The sequence below is a fragment of the Saccopteryx leptura genome, chromosome 2 (assembly GCF_036850995.1).
Source record: "Saccopteryx leptura isolate mSacLep1 chromosome 2, mSacLep1_pri_phased_curated, whole genome shotgun sequence".
NCBI lineage: Eukaryota > Metazoa > Chordata > Mammalia > Chiroptera > Emballonuridae > Saccopteryx > Saccopteryx leptura.
Genome location: NC_089504.1, coordinates 380,848,795 through 380,867,315, shown reverse-complemented (window position 1 = coordinate 380,867,315; position 18,521 = coordinate 380,848,795). Strand labels below are relative to the sequence as shown.

Genomic DNA, 18,521 nt, shown 5'->3' with positions numbered 1-18,521 from the left:
GAAGTATGAGCCCCAGGGGGTCCTAACCATTATGGGTGCTGTGTGCCTGTGTAAATTCAGAATGAATAAGTGGACACTGACAGCTGCAAAGTCTCAGTTCGGGGCCAGTGTTGGGTTGACCAGCCCTAGAACTGTCCACCTAGCACTGACAGTGTGGCTTCATGAATCATGGATCCATCACCAGAAGTAGTGGCTGGAAGGACCCCCAACCGTAAACCTGATTTTATTTGGATTCACAATCAGTCTTTAGGTAAATTACACATTTTCCCTTAAATGTTTTGTTTCCTAAGTATATATTTTAAAATTATTATTTAGCACTGTTTTAAACTGTATATTTAAATGTTCATTCTGTTGATTCTTGCTAGTATTTACTATTAGTTCCTAGCAGATTTTTTGAGGGGTAGATTCCTTTTGGATTTTCTTCATATAAAATCTTGTCATTTACAAATAAAGATAGTTTTACTTATTTTTTCCTGATCTTTACATCTTTTCTTGCTTTTATTGTTATAAAAATAACATTTTTTTTAGATTTTATTTATTCATTTTTTAGAGAGAGGGGAGAGACAGAGAGAGACAGAGAGAGACAGAGAGAGAGAAGGGGGGAGGAGCAGGAAGCATCAACTCCCATATGTGCTTTGACCAGGCAAGGTCTGGATTTCGAACTGGCGACCTCAGCGTTCCAAGTTGACGCTTTTACCCACTGCGCCACCACAGGTCAGGCCAAAAATAACATTTTAATGATTTAGCTGTTTTTATCCCATTCTTCAAGTAAAATGACCCTTAGTCTAGGAACATGCTCTCCTGTGGCTTTAAGGGCCTGGCCGACCTTGTAGGGGGGCCTGGTGGATTGTGCAGCATTGACTATGGCAGGGCATGTGCCCTGGGGATGGGAGTGCTGGGTGGGCTATAGGCTTGGTGTGTACCGGGCTCCTACTGAAGCTCTCGTGGTGAGGGCCCTGTGCATTCTGCCAGAAGACGACAGCCAGCCACCCCTGCAGCAGGTCCGGGATGAGGTTCCTGTGATGGAGCCGTTGCCCTGCTCCCAGCCCAGTTCCAGCCCAAGCTTCAAGATGCTGTCCTGGGTGTCACTTGTCCTGAGGGGCAGGGCGTGGGGAGGGCATCTTTTAGGTGTCCTGCTGTCCCGCCCTGTAGATTCAGAGCCCCTGTCAAACAGCCAGGGATGTCAGACTGAGGTGCAGTTCCCCAGGATAGAGGGATAGGTTGGGCACTGCTGGTGGTGATGTTGGTATCTGCCCAGGGCTCGACATGGAGGAAGGTAAGGAAGGAGGCACGTGGCTGGGCATCAGCACCCGCGGGAAGCTGGCGGCGCTCACCAACTACCTGCAGCCACGGCAGGACCCAGACGCTAGGGGCCGAGGTACCCTGGGCAGGGCTGTGGGCTGGCTCAGGGGTGTGGGGGAACCCAAGGGTGGGTCTGGGGGCTGGCCTGGGGGGTGGGAACTTGGGGCGGGGGCTTCCTTAGGCCTGTGCAGAGATAGGAGGAGGTGCTAGAATGGGGAAGAGTGCGTGTTTTTCTGGACCCTGTAGTCTGCTGCCTGGAATCACTGTGAGAACCACCTTCAGCCTGGTCCACGTGACACCCATGGCATGGACATTTCACTCCTCTTAGGGAACATGCTTCATACTTGTCCCCCAGGCAGTGTGTCACTCCTGGTTGTTTCATTGTCCCCCACCTGCCCAGTGTTTGCAGAGCAGATGCCCTGGGTAGGGCTGCTTCTGGGCACATATCATCCCTATTGAAGACTTTTCCCCTGATGCTGGACTTATATGTGGAGGCATAATGGAGCAATAAAAAATTAAAACCAACAAAAACAGAGTTCTCTATGCTGACCTCCTTGGCTGCCGGGTCGATGAGGTGCAGTGAGCCAAAGCGGGACCATCAGTCTTGCCAGGGAGGGGGGCTAAGCCTGCTGCCTCAGCCATGGTGTCTGTTCCCTGCTCACAGGTGAACTCCTTGGCTGCCGGGTCGATGAGGTGTAGTGAGCCGAAGCGGGACCATCAGTCTTGCCAGGGAGGGGGGCTAAGCCTGCTGCCTCAGCCATGGGTGTCTGTTCCCTGCTCACAGGTGAACTCGTGGCCCACTTTCTGACCACAGACGTAGACAGTTTGTCCTACCTGAAGAAGGTCTCCACAGAGGGTCACCTGTACAATGGCTTCAACCTCATAGCAGCTGACCTGAGGTGAGTCCGCTGGGTGAGGGACAGCAGCCCACCAAGTGCTGCCACACGACTGGGTTGTGGTCTCAGCAGGGAGTGGGTTCCAGCCCTGCCACTAGGCTTGGGGTTCTGTGGCAGCCTGTCCAGGGGCGTCACTCCTGGTGGGCTTGGTGAGTGTCCTGAGGGCTGAGCCCCTCCCAGACCTGCTGCTGTGGGGCCTTGGGAAGCAGAGTGTCACAGTGAGGCTTCCTGTGACAGACAGTGTGCGGGCTTCTGGCTCTTGCCATGGAGAACTAGAGCATGCTACAGGGGTGCTGTCCTAGCACAGGGTGTACCTCTTGCCTACACCTGCCCTTCTGCCCCCAGCTCCTCTCCCCATGTCTGTGGCTGAGGACCCCACTGTTTTTGCACCATACCACACTTACACTGCTCTCTGGTGGGCAGAGGGGCCCTAGGCTGGGGAAGGAAGGTGTAAGCACAGCACGCAGTGGTCCTGAAGCATGCTGGGAACCCCTGGTAGCAGGGTGTTCCTGATCCCTGGGGTCCCACAGCAGCATCTTCAGGGAGCTGGGTCTGAGTGGACAGCATGGCTCATCTTGGTTTCTGTGAGGGGCTTGGGGTTGTGTGATTCAGCAGTCAGGTTGCTGGGATCCTGCAGAAGGCCTATGCCCCTTGGGGAAGTGGCAGTTGGAGCCTTTCCAGGCCCATGTTGGGCACACAGAGAGGTGCAGCAGGAGACTGATAGCTGTAGCAGCAGTCAGTGGCTACCTATGGCCGCATGCTGAGCCTCTCACATGCAGCGCTCAGCATATCCTCAGAGCCACCTGTGTGCCTGATGCAGCTGAGCTCCCGCAGGTAGGTGACCTGGCTGCGACCACTGGTGGTCTCCTGAGGTTGTGCAGGAGTCCCAAGTGCCCCTGGAGACAGTAGCTGCATCACACCAGTCGTGTCCCAGCCTGGGAAGAAGCACTGTGCTAATTTCCACTTGATGCTGGTGGCCAGTGGATCATGGCCTGGCTTCTTAGAGTGTGTTTATTTCTGTGGTGCCCAGGCCTAAACCCTGGCCTTGGCCCCACACCAGCTCAGTCACCAGCTGCACAGGCACTGTTAGTGGCATCGGTTTGGCCCACTTCCCACTGTAGACATTGAGCCTCGAGATGAAGTGATTGTTAGTGCTTGGCTCAGGTTAGGGGGAAATTTGCAAGACTGTTGTCTCCTGGGGGGGACCCCAGAGCCTGTGCCCTGGGTCCTCAGTCAGACATGGTGGACAGGGCAGGGAAGTGGTACAGGATCTGCATGCTGGGTGCCAAATTCCCACCTGTCCCTGTCTGCAGACACATGAGTTGACACTGCTGACTGTCTCAGGGTATCTGGCAGAATGAGCTTGGATGGGGGAGCAGAAGTGCTGTGGCCATGAAGGAAGGCCAGTGTAGAGAGGCTCTGGCAGGGTGTCTGCCCCTCTGCAGGTGCCAGGGGAGGGGGCCAGTGCCCCATGGTAGGCCCATGAGTGGATCAGATGCACATCCCGAGTCAGCCCCTTTTCACAAGGGCAGGTCTACAGGCCTCTTTTCTGCCCCAGGACACCCATGCCTGCTATGTGGTGAGCTCTGTCTTGCCCCTGCCTCGCAGATAGAGGTAATCAGTATAGAGGCTGCAGTGCCCCATGGGAAGAGGGCCAAGGGTATGGGCTGGCACTGGCACTTGCTGCCCAGAACCTTCTCTTCCCTGCATTGGCCTACTTGAACCTTTGGCAGCTCCTGGAGGGGAAGCCTCCATGCCAGTTCAGAGATCACTTTGCCTGTAGGAAGTCTGTATGTCTGACCTAGCCCGGGAGACCAGCCCCTCGGCTTCAACACTGGCAGAACTTGGTGCTCAGCAGCTGTGTCAAGTTGCTGGGTGATGAAGATCATGCTCTGAGTGAACACAGGGATGGGCAGGCAGTCCTATAGAAGGGGGACAGGGGGACAGGGATCAGTCCCCTTGGAGCCTAAGCAGTGCTCTTGGCTCTGGGGGCTACGGGGTTAGGGTCTGCCTCCATAGACACAGCCAGGTGGCAGACAGGAACCCAGAGGGTTATCCCTGAGGAGTAGGTTGGCCCAAGGAGCATCTCAGTGCAGGCCAGAGGGTAGAAAGCATCAGAGGTCAGAGGGAGCCAGAGGATGCAGGGAGTTAGAGATCAGCCAGCAGCACTGGTGAAGGGTACCAGGAAGGGTTCAAGACCTAGAAGAAGAGAGTCTCATTTCTATCACAGCTTATCCTTGGGTCAAGCCCCCCCTCCACTTGACCGGATATGGTGGGAGTAGATGCCCACTACTGCAGGCCATCATGCTTTCTAGCTTCTTGCCTGCAAACAAAATCTTTCAAGTCATTAGACCTCTTAAGAAAGGAGCCAACAGCTGTGGGGAGGAAGAATGTGAACAGAGTGTGAAGCCTCCTAGGGTCCAGGTGTTCTGCTTGCAGGGCAGCATAGAGCAGGAGGAATGGCTGGGGTGGGCCTGGCAAGTGGGACTCCCCAGCACTCCCGTCTAGCCTTTTCACTCCATTGATTTATCCTAAAGGCTCAGGTCCCCTAGTCTGGCATCCCACCAGGAAGGCAGCTCACAGACCAGAAAAGTTTCTCTTTAGTTTGTAGAAAAGACATTCCAGGTTACAGCAAAAGGATTTACTATGGTATTTTGGAATTGGACCATATTCAGCTCTGGAGCATTTTAAACTATTTTTAAATCCATATTTTGTGTATGAAAGTAGAAAAACGTGGTCTCTGGTGCTTTGTTCGGAAGGCTCTGTTATTCTGGGGCATTATGTCTAGTCCAGAGATGCTCAGAGATGAGCTGGGGGCAGGGGCTGAGGCCTTACAGAGGGGACCAGTGTTCTTGGGTGTGGGACTCAGCCCTCTGTAGTAGTCACCGCTGTCAGCCTTTAATTCCCGTGCATCCAGCGAGGCACCAGGATCTTTTAGGTGTTGTCACTCCCAGGCCAGTGGTCCTTGTGGGTGAGCCAGGATCTTGGTGACCCTGCCTGTAATTCTTTGAGGGGCTGGAGCCCTGGCTGCAGCAGACCACTATCCCTGTGCTGGCTGTTGGCAGGGGAGCTGGGGATAGGGCTATGGAGATTGCCAGGCATCAAGGGGTCTGCACCATTCATGGCTCCCTCTGATTCTCTCTGTCCTCCTGTTCACAGCACAGAGAAGGGAGATGTCATGTGCTACTATGGAAATCAGGGGGATCCCGAACCCATTGTCTTGGAGCCAGGTGAGCCTGCTTTGGTGGGTGGTGACATGATGGGGGCTGCTTCTATGGGGACACCTCTGTGCTTTTCAGAGACTAGGTCCCTGTCATATTTCTCTCCTGGGACTGCTTTTTGGCTGTTTCTGTACCTTATGGCATGCACCTGGTCCCTGTGTCAGGCTGCCTACGCTCCCCTCCTCCCCGCCCCTTCGCCAGCACCAAGTGAGAAAATAGGAAACTAAAAGGCACAAAAGGACACAGAGCACCACTCTCAAATTCTATGCATTGGCTTAGAGGCCTTTGTGGAAGCATCTGGAGACTGTCTCCGTGATGCCCTCAGGTCTCAGTGCTCAAGACTCTGTGATGGGAGACGCTTGTCTTTTGCTAGATCATTGCTTGGAAGAAATTCTTTTCACCTACATCCTGCCCTCTCCTGATCCCTGTCACTGTTTTTTTAATAACAGCTTTTTTGAAATATAACTCACATATCATACAATTCCCCCATTTAAGTGTAACATTTGGGACATTTTAGTATATTCACAAAATTGTACACCTATCATTGCTATGTAACATTTTCATCACCTCAAAAAAGAAACCATACCCATTAGTAGTTACTCCCCATTCTCCCTCTTCCCCAGTGCCTTGCAGCTGCCAGTCTACTTCCTCTCTCTGTGGATTTGCCTGTGTTGTTCTGGACATTTTATATAAACGGAGTCAGGCAGTGTGTAGCCTTTTATGTCTGGCTTTTTTCCAATTAGCATGTTTTCAAGGTTCATGCATGTGGTAATATGACTAGAGATTAATTCCTTTTTATGACTGAATTATATTCCATTTTATGTACGTTCTACATTTTGTTTCTTCCTTCATCCCTTGATGGATATTTGGGTTATTTTATCCTTTTGGCTATAGTGGATAATGAAGCTCTGAACACCTGTTACACGTTTTTGTGTGGACACATGTTTTCATTGCTCTTGTGTATATACCTAGGAGTAGAATTGCTGGATCATAAAGTAACTGATTAATCTTTTGAAAAAATGCCGCACTATTTTACAAAGCAGCTGCACCATTTTACATTCCCACCAATATATGAGGTTCCAATTTTTTCACATCCTTGCCAACAAGGATGTCATTGTTTTTTTTATTATATCCATCTTAGTGGGTGTGAGATGGTATCTCATTGTGGTTTTGATTTGCAAGTCCCTGATGGCTACTGATATTGAGCAACTTTTCATGTGTTTAGTAGCCATTTGTATATCTTCTTTGAAGAAATGTCTATTCAGATCCTGAACTGAGTTGTTTGTATTTTTATTATTGAGCCATAGTTCTTTATTTATTCTAAGTACTAGTCCCTTAACATATATATGATTTGCCAAAATTGTCTCCTCTTCTGTAGGTTTTCTTTTCACTTTGTTGTTGGTCAAGAAAATGACCAATAGGGAAGTTTTGAAGTGCATCATTTTACATTTTGATGATGTCCATTTTACATATTTTCTTCTTTTAGGTAGTTTGTGCTTTTGGTGTCATATCTAAGAAAGCATTGTCTAATATAAGGTTGTGTAGCTTCCCCTGTACATTTTCTTTTAAGAGTTTTATAGTTTTAGCTCTTTCATTTAGACCTTTGGGACATTTTGAATTGATTTTTGTGTTCGGTGTGAGGTTGGGGTTCTCCATTCTTTGCATGGGGCTACCCAGGTGCCCAGTACTATTGATTAGTGGCCTTTCCTGTCACTTCTGAAGGATAAAGCACAGTGATACCCTGTGCTGGTGGCATGCCTATGGGGGCATGGCAGATCCAGGGCTGTCTTCCTTGGAAACAGCTGAAGTCGTGTCATACTCAGTCAAGATCCTGCCTGGAAAGCCTGGCTGCAGGAGAGGGTGGCAGCTCCCCGTCTTCAGTGCCTCTTTTGGGGCACATGACTCCGTGCTCACTTGCTCCTGCCGTCTGCTGTAGCCTCTCTACCTCAAGGCCACACCTCTCCATTTCTTTGGCATGAAAAACCCTCTTCTTTTTTGTGACACCTTCTATTAATCACTGAGAACCTGTTCTGAGAAACTTGTGTCAAGACCTTAAGACTCTTAACCAAGGGTCCCTGCCAGCATGTAGAGGAGGCCGTGCCTGTGCCCACTAGGTGGGGCTGATGGTGGTGGGTTCTCTAATTGCTGATGTGAGCCAAGACCTATTTGGGGCAGGTGTCCTGGCCCCTGCTTGCTGATTCTCCCACCCTTGAGCTTGCTCAGGACTCACGTCTTAGCTTTTTCCTAGCTTAGAGAGGGATGGGAGTGAGATAGGGAGGTGATACTCTCTCAAAGATCCCCTTTTCTTTGCCCATTTGGATTTCAGTTTGTTTATTCTTTGTTGTCAAAGCCATTTGGCCTCTCTCTGTGCCTCACAGTCTCCTACTGCTGCTCTGCCGTGTTGAGGTTTCCACTTCCTCTGTGCAGGTGGGTTGGGATACCCATAGAGAAGATGCTGGAGAGTGGGGCAGCCTGGCCTCAGTGCTCCTGGCTGTACCCTGGTACCTTGCCTGGTGCTGGCAGTTTACCTGAAATTCAGACAGTGGGGCCTTTGCACTGGTGGACTGACCCCCTCCCTGCAGGGACCTATGGGCTGAGCAATGCGCTACTGGAGACACCTTGGAGGAAGCTGTGCTTTGGGAAGCGGCTCTTCCTGGAGGCTGTGGAGCGGAATCAGGCACTCCCTAAGGATGTCCTCATCGCCCAGCTTCTGGATGTGCTCAACAACGAGGAGGCGTGAGTGGGTGGGTCCTGCTGGGCAGAGTGTCCCCCTATCACTCTGGCCCTGGGGCAGAGAGGTAGGCGGTCTCTGCTGCCCTGGGAGGCCTGTGCAGATGACTGGGACCAGCTCCTCAGCTGCAGGAGAACCTGATAGACTGCTGACATGCTGTACTCTGCCCCCTCCCATCTGTCGTCTTTGGGGACAGTTGAGGTCTCTGACATAGGCCTTTGATGATGGGAGATGGGGTAGTTGTGGGCTAGTGTGCTGGGAAGCTCAGTGCTTTTAGAGGTTGATATGGGCTTGTCTGGTGCTGAGAGTAGGGTAGCTGGAGGCCCCAGGAGCCATGACATAGACACACCTACCCCAGATACTATCTGGGGAAAGGAACCTCTGACCCGACTTCCTTGAGGCACTTCAGTGGCCTCTGCATGAGGCTTGCCCCAGGGATGCCACCATCTGGTGTGTCTTGGCCATCTCAGTGGAGGGGAGGTGTGTGTCAAGGTAGTGGCCAAGCTACCTTCCTCCCATGCAGTGACACAGCCCACACATCCCTCTGCTACTGCACTCAAGCCAGGCCAACATCCTGCTCAGATACCCGATGGCCTCTTAGAGGAGCCCCCCACAACCTGCCTCTGGCTCCCCTCCCCTGGGGCCCCTCCCTGCCCCTTGCTCACCCTCCTCCTCTCCGAACCATGAACCAGGGCACAGCCTTAGCATAGCCGCTTCTTCTGGGAAGCCCTGCCTTGGTCCACCTAGTGGCCCATGCTTAGCTGTAAGTCCACTCAGCACTCGGTCATTGTCTGTCATCCCTGCTGGCCTATGACAGGCCCCGGCTGCTTTTTATTGACAGTTATGGCTCCAGTGCCAACTATAGTGGCTGGCAAACTATGGGGTTTGAACGGGCTCTTGTTGTATGGAGAGATGGCCATAGGGTGCCTCTTGGGATAGGCAGGAAGCATATGTGGCCAGGTGACTGCACATCTCAGTCAGGCCCCTGCCCACTAACTCGGGCCCTACTGAGAGGAGAAGGTAAGCTTGCTCCTAAAATGGCTTCTGTCCCTTTGCAGAGGCCCTGGACAGCTCTTACCAGAGAGACTGTAGGCATTTTCAGATCTAGCAGAGTGCCTTCTCAGCACTAAGCTCACAGGTATACATGTCCTTAGAGTCCTGGGTCCTGGGACAGCTCCTGGTGGCCCTGGCAGGGGAGCTGTCCCAGTGATTGTTGTCTGGAAGCCCAACCCAGCAATGGAGTCCTCAGTGAAAGTCTTGACAGAGATTTGAGCCCTTTAGCAGAAAAGTGCACAAAATAGCCTTTCCAAGGCCAGTGGGCTACTCAGGCACTACAGGGCTGCAGGCAGCCTCGTGGAGGGGCTGGTGGTGACCCCTCCTCTATCCTTCCAGGCAGTTGCCGGATCCAGCCATCGAGAACCAGGGCAGGGAGTATGTGCAGCCCATTCTGAGCAAGTATGCGGCTGTGTGCGTGCGTTGCCCAGACTACGGCACCAGGTATGGTGGGCTGCTGGGTGCATCCAGTCCTGTCCCAGGAGAAACCTGGCCTTACCTGAGCTCTGTGGATCCCATAGCCTCTGCCTTGTCTAGAAGTGGCTTCTATTTCAGCTTAGGGGGCTGTAGAGTGAGCAGATGCCAGCTCCCAGGGGTGCTGCAGACCAGGTATAAGGCCCCATTGCTTCCTAGAGGGGTCCTAGGCTGCCCTCTTACACAGCCACAAGGGGGCTGAGATGGCATTGAGCATACTCGCATCACTAAATCCCTGTGGGCCTGGAGGTCCCATTGTCTGGCTTGTCCCTTCACTTGCTTTGTGTCCCTGGGCCTGTCACGTTCTCTGTGTGACCATGGTCGAGATTAGGTCATCTCAGCCTGGGATGTTTCCTTATCCCAGGAAAGGTGAAAATGTCTTGGCTACAAGGTGAAAATGTCTGAGAGGGAGAAGCTGTTGGCATGGGTATCTGCTGTCTTGGCAAATTTCTTCCCTGCCTCTGTTTCTCCTGGGTGCGAGGCTAGTGGGCCTGGCTCTGCCCATGTGGCTCCATCAGAGGGAAGCCCACATGCTGTACTTGGAGGTAGCTAGGAAGCAGAAGAGGGTAGGTTGCTATTCTAGCCAGGATGCTCTAGGAGTGCTGTTGCCATGTGCCTGGCCTGCCTGGCACACGTGGCCTGGAAGTGCAGCATGGCTTCATGTGCAAGCTACATCTGCCTGGACTTATCTTGCATCAGGTCCCATGGACACCAGCCTCGTGTCAGGCTGGGGACCTGCAGCATCTGTGATGGAGGGGTTCATGACCACCAAGGACTCAAGGACAAGTTGTTTGGGCCATGACAAGTGCTGACTGATGTCAGGGTGCTGCCACACATATACATGGTTTTTGGGTTCAGGTCATTTGAGATTGAGTGAGCCAAGCCCCTTCTTTCCCTGCAGGTGGGAGAGGTTAGGTTATTGCTGCCTCCATGCGGGTAAGGAGGTGGTTTTCCCAGAAGGATGTGAGCCAGGCAGATTGACATGTGATGTCCTGGGGACAGCTGACCAAGAAGGTGGCAGGCTCCCCTGAGTCTTCCATCCTTCAGGAAATGACAATTTCAAGCCCTCTGGCTGAGGATGGGATGCTGGTTAGGGCCAGCATGGTGTGAACGCCTGGCACTGTTCCTCCGGGGCCCACTGCTGCTCCAGGGCGTGAGGAGGCTTGCATGCCTGAATGGTGGTCTTTCTGGCTGGGCTGGCTTTTCCCTCAGCAGGGGCATCCTTTCCCTCAAGCTACTCCTCCATCATAGGCTTGTTTTTGTGACTGAGTTGTGTGCTCGTGTACTTGGTGTGTGAGGCAGAGTGCTAAGTCTGCTCCCTGTCTGGGTGCGTGGCTGCTGGGTCCCACCCCGACTGGGAACCCCAGCTTTCAGTATGCATGTGACCCTCTGGGTGTCAGCCTGCAGTGGGTCTACTTAGGGACTCAGTGCTTGCCCTCCATCAGTGGAAGACAGGTGCTTAATGAGTACTCACCATGGGGCAGGCCAGGCAGGAGGAGAGGTGTGCTGAGTATTTGGGACAGGGTAGTCTGGGGTTACAAGGGAGGGAACAAGGAAGTTTTCTAGGTGAAGAAGGTCTGGTCCCCAAACAGCTGACAGGTTGATCTTTTGGAAGAGCTGGGTGTGGCTGAATGTCCTAGTGGTTCTAGGCCATTGCCTGAAACCTCCGGGAGAAGTGCATCCTGGGGGAAAGTGAGCAGGGAAGTACACTGTTAGCCCAGGGTTCACCCTGGGCAGAGTGATGGGTGGCCGGGCTTGTGCTATAGAGGGTGGGCAGGGCAGGCTAGGGATGTTTTAGAGTGGATGCAACAGGACTCATCAAACATGGTTCTATGGGGCCTTCCAGGGAGCTCCAGGCCCCAGCAGGCTCAGTGCCCAGCTGCCCCAGAAGGATCCCTCTACTCCCCAGGGCTGCTCATTTGTGACCTGCGTCTAGCCATGCTGAGTGCCTAACACAGGCCCAGGTGTGGTGGGATTGACCTTTCTACCTCAGATCTGACCCCAGTTAGGTGTCTGACAGCTGGGCAGGGGCCCAAGTGCAGTGGGCTGAATATGGGCCCCATGCTCTCTTTCAGAACCAACACGGTCATCCTTGTGGACGCAGATGGGCATGTGACTTTCACAGAACGCAGCATGCTAGACAAGGACCCTTCCCGCTGGGAGACCAGCACCCATGAGTTTAAGCTGCAGAGCTAAATCCTGCCCCTGGGTGTGGCTAGCGGGCTCCTGTAAGGCCCTGCCTTGAAGGATAGGAACCTTCCACAGCACATGTACTGCCTGTGTGTGACCTGGCCATTATCCCTCAGGACCAAGGCCCTCTGATTTGTGTATGATCTGTCTGTGTCCCTGTATCCAGTTCAAGGTCCACCCTTATGCCAGTGGGAGTGATAGAGTCCCACAGCCAGGTCAGGGGCAGGGCCAGGTGTGCTGTGCATGTGTGAATGTACCTGGTCCTGCCCCCTGCCCATGCATAGAGACACATACGTAAGGCACATGCTTACATACACATCTGCTGGCACACAGGCACACATGTACACTTGTAGGGCACACACACACAGGTGACATACTATATGCGCACACATGCTATCGATAGAACACACACACATACTGCAAGGCATATACATGTGTGCTCGGGCCTGGCAGGCAGAGGTGTGCCTCTTACACCCACACATACTTCTGGCCAGTGTTTGATCAAAACAACAGTAGACCTTTGTCTAAAAGTGTCCCTGCCCTGGCTGGATAGTTCAGTTGGTTAGAGCATTGTCCTAAAGTGCAGAGGTTGCTGGTGCAGAGGTGCCCTGGTCAGGGCACATACAGGAACAGATTGATGTTCCTATCTCTCTCTCTCCCCCCATTCCTTTCTCATTAAAATTAATAATAATAAAGTGTCCCCTTCTCTCCTGGGCATAGTCTAGTTCCTCACAACCAGACCTGCCCTTGGAGGGAGTAGAAACAGGCCACATTTGGATTGAGGAATGAGGAAGACCCAACAAAAACCTACTCTCATGACAGAAGCACAGTCTGATTGCCAGATCTAGTGGTCTTGTGTGCACGAGGGGGTCCTGTGTGAATGGGACTGTCTTGTGACCAGGAGTCCTGTGTGTGCTGGGTACCTAAGCAGCCTTTCAGGCCTTACCTGCTCGCTGGTCGTGGGGTCCGGCAGGCCCATCTCAGCAGCCCCGGCCCTTCCCTTTTAGTCAAACTTCATAGGAATCTGTACTTGAACATGAGATGTTGATAATAAAACTCTGAGGCTGTGGTGAGTCCATGCATTCCAGGTCCTTAACTTATGTGATGGGGACAAGTGGAGCTGTTGTGTGTGAGGGGTTGGGGGCCTGAAGGAGCTCCCATGGCACAGATACTGGTAAAGACCCTTTTCACTTTCTCCTTTGCTCATGGCCTCCTGAATGCTATGAGGGTCCTTGGGCAGATGCCTGGGTGTGAGAGAACCTGTGTATATAGGACACAGTAGGAGCCAGTGACCTGGCCTCCTGAGCTGAGCCAAGGAGCCAGAGACTTACCCAGGTACAGTGGGGAGTCCCTGAGATCCCCTGAGGGAGCAGTGTGATCAGGCCTGTACTTGGTGTGGACCATGGAGGCCAGGTGATGGGGTGGGTTTCAGGGTAAGAGGGTAATGGAGTCTGTCTCAGTCCCAGGACCAGGGTTTTGGACAAGCACTCAGGAGTTCCTGTCCCTAGCTGGGGCCAAGCATAAGGGGGTCCCACATATCCAGTGCCATGACCCAGGCTTCCCTCTGCCTCTGTAGCCGATCCCCAGCTTGACCTTCACAGAGATGGGAGTTTGGGGTTGGGTGTGGATCTGCTACAGGCATGTCTTGCCTGCTCATTTCTTCCTCCTTCCCACTCCTCAGGGGCCTGATGCCCTTGTTGGCTCACTTTGAACTCAGAAGAAAAGTGCCTGAGCAGAGCCAGGCTTGAAGGGGGCTTGCATAGGTGACACAGCCATGACCGCAGACCCAAGAAGAAATCAGCCCCAAGTCCCTCAAGTGTCTAGCTGAGTCAGACAAGCCAGGCTCCCAGCTCAGGCACTGCTAATGCCCAAGACCCTTTGTGTACCTCAGTGGGATGCTCCACAGCGTGGACCAGTGCCCCATGCCAGCGCCAGTCTTCGCAAGGCATGTCTACCCTCAGGGGCACCACTGGGCTGGTTGCAGAGCCACTGAAGGGCCTCCAAAGGTGTTCACCTCTGCACAAGGGGTGGGGCCTGGAGGAAATCTTCCCCACCCTCGTCATGGTCCCCTCCATCCCACAGCCTGGATCCCCTGAGGAAAGGGCAGCTCAAAGTGTGGTTCTGTGATTGTTAGGAGTTGAATTTTTTGCCCTTAAAAGATTTGCTATACGTAATCCTAACTCCAGAACCTCAGAATGGAACCTTATTAGCGTCTTTATACAGGTAATCCAAGGTAAAATGTGGTCAATAGGATGGGCCCTAAACAAATACGGCTGGTATCCTTATAAAAAAGGGAAATTTTGGACACGGACAGACATGCACACAGGGAAGAAGTCCTATGAAGACACTGACTATGCAGTCACACACCAAGAAATGACCAGAAGCTGGGAGAAAGGCCTGGACAGATCTTTCTCTGGCATCTTTAGAGAGAACCTGGCCCTGCTGTCACCTTGATCTCAGACTTCAGGCCTTCAGAACTGTGAGGAATAAATTTCTATTATTTAAGTCATTCATTTGTGGTACTTTGTTATGGCAGTCCTACCTAGCAAAATAATATAATTGTGATCTTCACCTTACAGACGAGGAAACCAAGTCTTGGGGGTATAACATAACAGTCTGCCAGTCCCCAGGGCAAATGGGGAGGCAGAGCCATGAGGCCAGGAAGAGTACAATGAAGACAAGGACCTTGGGGTGCCTGCCCTGTGTGCTCAGTCCTCCCACATTGCCCTCACTTGCTGCTTGGTATCCTTCCACCTTCACATCACTTTAACCCCTGCCACTACTTATGGTGACATTTTCTGCACAGCTCCTTCCCCAGGGCCTTTGCATTCACTGTCCCCTTTGCCTGAATAACTCCTCTCCCAGATATCCCAACTGTACTCCTCCTCACATCCTGCAGGCCTTTGCTAAAGTTTTCATGGTTTTTTGGGGGGGAGCCCCACCTAATTTTTTTAAAAATTTTTATTTTTTGACTTTAAAGAGAGAGAAAGAGAAGGCAAGAGATGGGAACATTAGTCTGTTCCTGTATATGTCCTGATTGGGGGATCAAACCAGCAACCTCTGTGCTTTGGAGTGACACTCTAACCAACCTAGCTATCCAGCCAGGGTGGTCCTATCTAAATTTGCAATTTTCCCGGCTTTGCTCTCTGCTCTTTCTCTGCATCAGTTAGCACTGACATACTGTGTATTTTGATTGTTTTTTATGTGTCTCCCTGTCAGGAGAGCTCCATGAAGTCAGAACTTTCCTTTCTTGCCCACTGCAGTATCCTGATGCCTAGGTCATGTAGATATTTGAACCAAGGATGGCAATGCTTGTGTTCCCAAGCCTCCATTTATTGAGGTCCAGTGCCTTGAAGTGAGGTCCCTGTATACAGATCTATGCCTTCTAGAAGTGCTTTTGATATACATTCAGGAAGGCCAGGGCCTGATGGGTGTGGCTTAGCCAGTCCTCTGTGCTTGCCTCTGGATACATTTGATCCCTGAGTTCTCAACATGGGTCCTCTTCTCCTGTGTGATTAGGGAATTCATCCTTTTCTCAGATGCCCCTTTCCCAGATGAACTTCTGCTCTCAGGTTCCAAGACAGCCAAGTTGGGGTGTGCTGGCTTGGAGGCTGGAGGTGTGGGGCTGACTGATGCAAAGGCAAGTCTATGAGCAAGCATGACCAGCTCAGGAATGCAGCCTGATCCCAGGTCTTGTCCTGGCAGGCCTGGGCTCCTGGCCTTTTGCCCACAGAGACCCACACAAACATCCCATCTTTTGATAAGTTTTGTCAAATGATGGTCATTGGCATCAATCCAATGCTAACAGGAATCCCCAATTTGGGGTGTGGTGAAGAAGTAAACTTTATTTGCAAAACAGCTCAATTATGATACAGCACATCTGCACAAACAGCACAGCTATAAAAGAGCTATGTGGCCAGGCCCATCCAGCTAGACAGCTCTGCTCTGCTCCTTGGTGGTCTGCTTTGCACTGCCCTGGTCTGCCCTGCTCTGCTCTGACAAGACACCTTGGGTGTTTCAGCTCAGCCAGGAAAACACAGTCTTCATTATTTTGGGGTGAAGGGAAAGTGTGCTTTCTGAACCAGAGGGAAGTTGGTTTAGAAGTCCCCACCCTTGGTTCCTGATTTGTTTGCCCTCATGCAAATAAGGACTCCAAATCCTCGCAGTTTGATTGGTCCAAATGGCTGATAGGTCAAAACAGAGCAACTGTGATTGACTGGAGCTGCACAGCTCCAACTGGACAGGAAAGCCTCAGTACTGTTGGTTGAAATAGGAGTCCAGGAACTCCTTTATACGGGCTGGCTCAGCTGGCAGAAACACAGGGCAGGCAGGTGCCGTGAGAGCTTCTCTGTGAAGTGCAGTTTGTTGTGAGAGGCCCCTGTGCATAAATGGCTGCTCGGCTTTATTTATTTATTTATTTATTTTAATTTGAGCCCACCTGGCTGGGAGTTCAATTGGTTAACAGTGTTGTCCCAATACACCAAGGTTGTAGGTTCAGTACCTGGTCAGGGCATGTACAAGAATCAACCAGTGAAAGCATAAATAAGTAAAACAACAAATCAATGTTTCTCTCTTTCTCAAAAAAGTTTTTTTAATTAAAAAAAAAAAAAAACTTGAGCCCAGTTAGCTACTAGGAGCCCTTCATAAGTAGGAATCTTTTTCTCAGGGTTCATAATTCAGATGTAAATACATTTGCTAGTAACCATGATTACTTGGTTAAGGTGCCAGCAGATGGCATCATCCAGGCTCTTCAGCAGTGACCTGGCTCAAGGATGAGCCGGCCTGAGGTGGAAACACAAGCTCAGAGGGAAGTTTCCTCTCCCGGCTTGGGCTGGAGTTCCAGCTTCCAGGAATCAGTCTTTGTGACCCTGAGGCCGAAGTCATGTAGGGACTGTGTGAGAGGTCCTATGGTGAGGGTCCTTGTCTGTCACCCAGTTTGGTCCCTGGCATTGTGGGAAGCTGGCTGTAGGGTGCAGGTCTGAGGTCTCAAGTCTGACTGGAGCAGGTGGAGTCCCCAACTCACCAAGCAATGAAGTGTGGAGAAATGGCTACAGCTGAATGGTGGTATGCCAAGGATTTCCATGGCTTCATGGACCAACGCCAGCAGCTAGCCGAGTCCAGGAACCAGACTCTCACTGGGCTTGGTGCCCATTCTGATGTGTCTGGTGCTGACCACTGAGGCAGCCAGGTGAACGGAAAGGGGCAGGAAGGGAGGGAAGGGCCTGAGTAGACTTACAGCCTATGACTTTCCATCTCCCTGCCTTTATTAACCTTTTCATTTTGAAATTATTTCAATTTGCTACAAACTTGAAAAAATAGAACAAAGAATTCCAACATCCTTCATCCACATCCCCCAAATGCTAACACCTTTCCTAACCACAGTAAAATTAATTGTTAGGTATGGCTGGAAAGAAGTTGCAAGGGATCAAAATTCATCAAGATGAGTATTTATTTGAGGCTTGCTTGAGCTGTGGAAGGTCATGTCTTAAGAACAACAACCTTCTGGAGCAAAGGGTAGGGGATGACTTATATAGGGCACAGGTTGCTGACATCCAGTTAGGCTTATTCATCTGTCTGGCAGACGTTCTCACAAATGTTCACAACTGTTCCTTTGTGCCCTCTGGGCTGGACTTTCTTTCAGCCTGAGGTTAGAATTTACAGAACTATTATGATTCATGTCTAGAAAGTTATTTTTATAATTTGACTGAAACTGGTTTGGGGCTACACTATTGTGATTTTGTTAGGGTTATTTTCATAATTTTAACTGAAACTAACAGTTGCTGGTAACAACTTTCAGTTTAGGCCTAACAATGATCACAACCAGGAAATCAGCAATGATGCAATACTATTAACTGGTCTACAGACCTTATTTGAATTTTACCTATTGCCCTACTAATACCCCTTTCCAATCTAGGATCTAGATCCCCACATTGTAATTTGTTGTATTTCCTTTAATCAAAGATGGCTCCTTGGTCTGTCTTTGACTTGATTTTGACACTTGAAAAGTACTAGCCAGTTTTTTTTAATAGTTTTTTTTTTTTTTTACAGAGAGAGAGAGAGTCAGAGAGAGGGATAGATAGGGACAGACAGACAGGAACAGGAATGGAGAGAGATGAGAAGCATCAATCATCAGTTTCTCATTGCGACACCTTAGTTGTTCATTGATTGCTTTCTCATATGTGCCTTGACCATGGGGCTACAGCAGACCGAGTAACCCCTTGCTCAAGCCAGCAACCTTGGGTCCAAGCTGGTGAGCCTTGCTCAAACCAGATGAGTCCGCACTCAAGCTGGCAACCTCAGGGTCTTGAACCTGAGTCCTCTGCATCCCAGTCTGATGCTCTATCCACTGAGCCACCGCCTGATCAGGCCTAGCCAGTTTTTTTTTTGTACTTTTCTGAAGCTGGAAACGGGGAGAGACAGTCAGACAGACTCCCGCATGCGCCCGACCGGGATCCACCCCGCACGCCCACCAGGGGCGATGCTCTGCCCACCAGGGGGCGATGCTCTGCCCCTCCAGGGCGTCGCTCTTCCGCGACCAGCGCCACTCTAGCGCCTGGGGCAGAGGCCAAGGAGCTATCCCCAGCGCCCGGGCCATCTTTGCTCCAATGGAGCCTTGGCTGCGGGAGGGGAAGCGAGAGACAGAGAGGAAGGAGG

General features: G+C 51.4%; 1 protein-coding gene across 7 annotated transcripts in view; it reads left to right on the top strand.

The window, feature by feature from the left end:
- The window catches only part of TANGO2 (transport and golgi organization 2 homolog), a 37,035-nt gene extending 22,948 nt beyond the window's left edge, over positions 1-14,087 (top strand). For all 7 annotated transcript variants that reach the window (XM_066365349.1, XM_066365350.1, XM_066365347.1 and 4 more), the window contains 6 exons: positions 1,259-1,378; positions 2,087-2,201; positions 5,358-5,428; positions 8,002-8,155; positions 9,543-9,647; positions 11,753-14,087. In XM_066365349.1, the coding sequence (XP_066221446.1) occupies positions 1,259-1,378; positions 2,087-2,201; positions 5,358-5,428; positions 8,002-8,155; positions 9,543-9,647; positions 11,753-11,873 (686 nt within the window). In that variant the 3' untranslated portion in view covers positions 11,874-14,087. The remainder of the gene's footprint in view (positions 1-1,258; positions 1,379-2,086; positions 2,202-5,357; positions 5,429-8,001; positions 8,156-9,542; positions 9,648-11,752) is intronic.
- Positions 14,088-18,521: the final 4,434 nt, after the last annotated feature.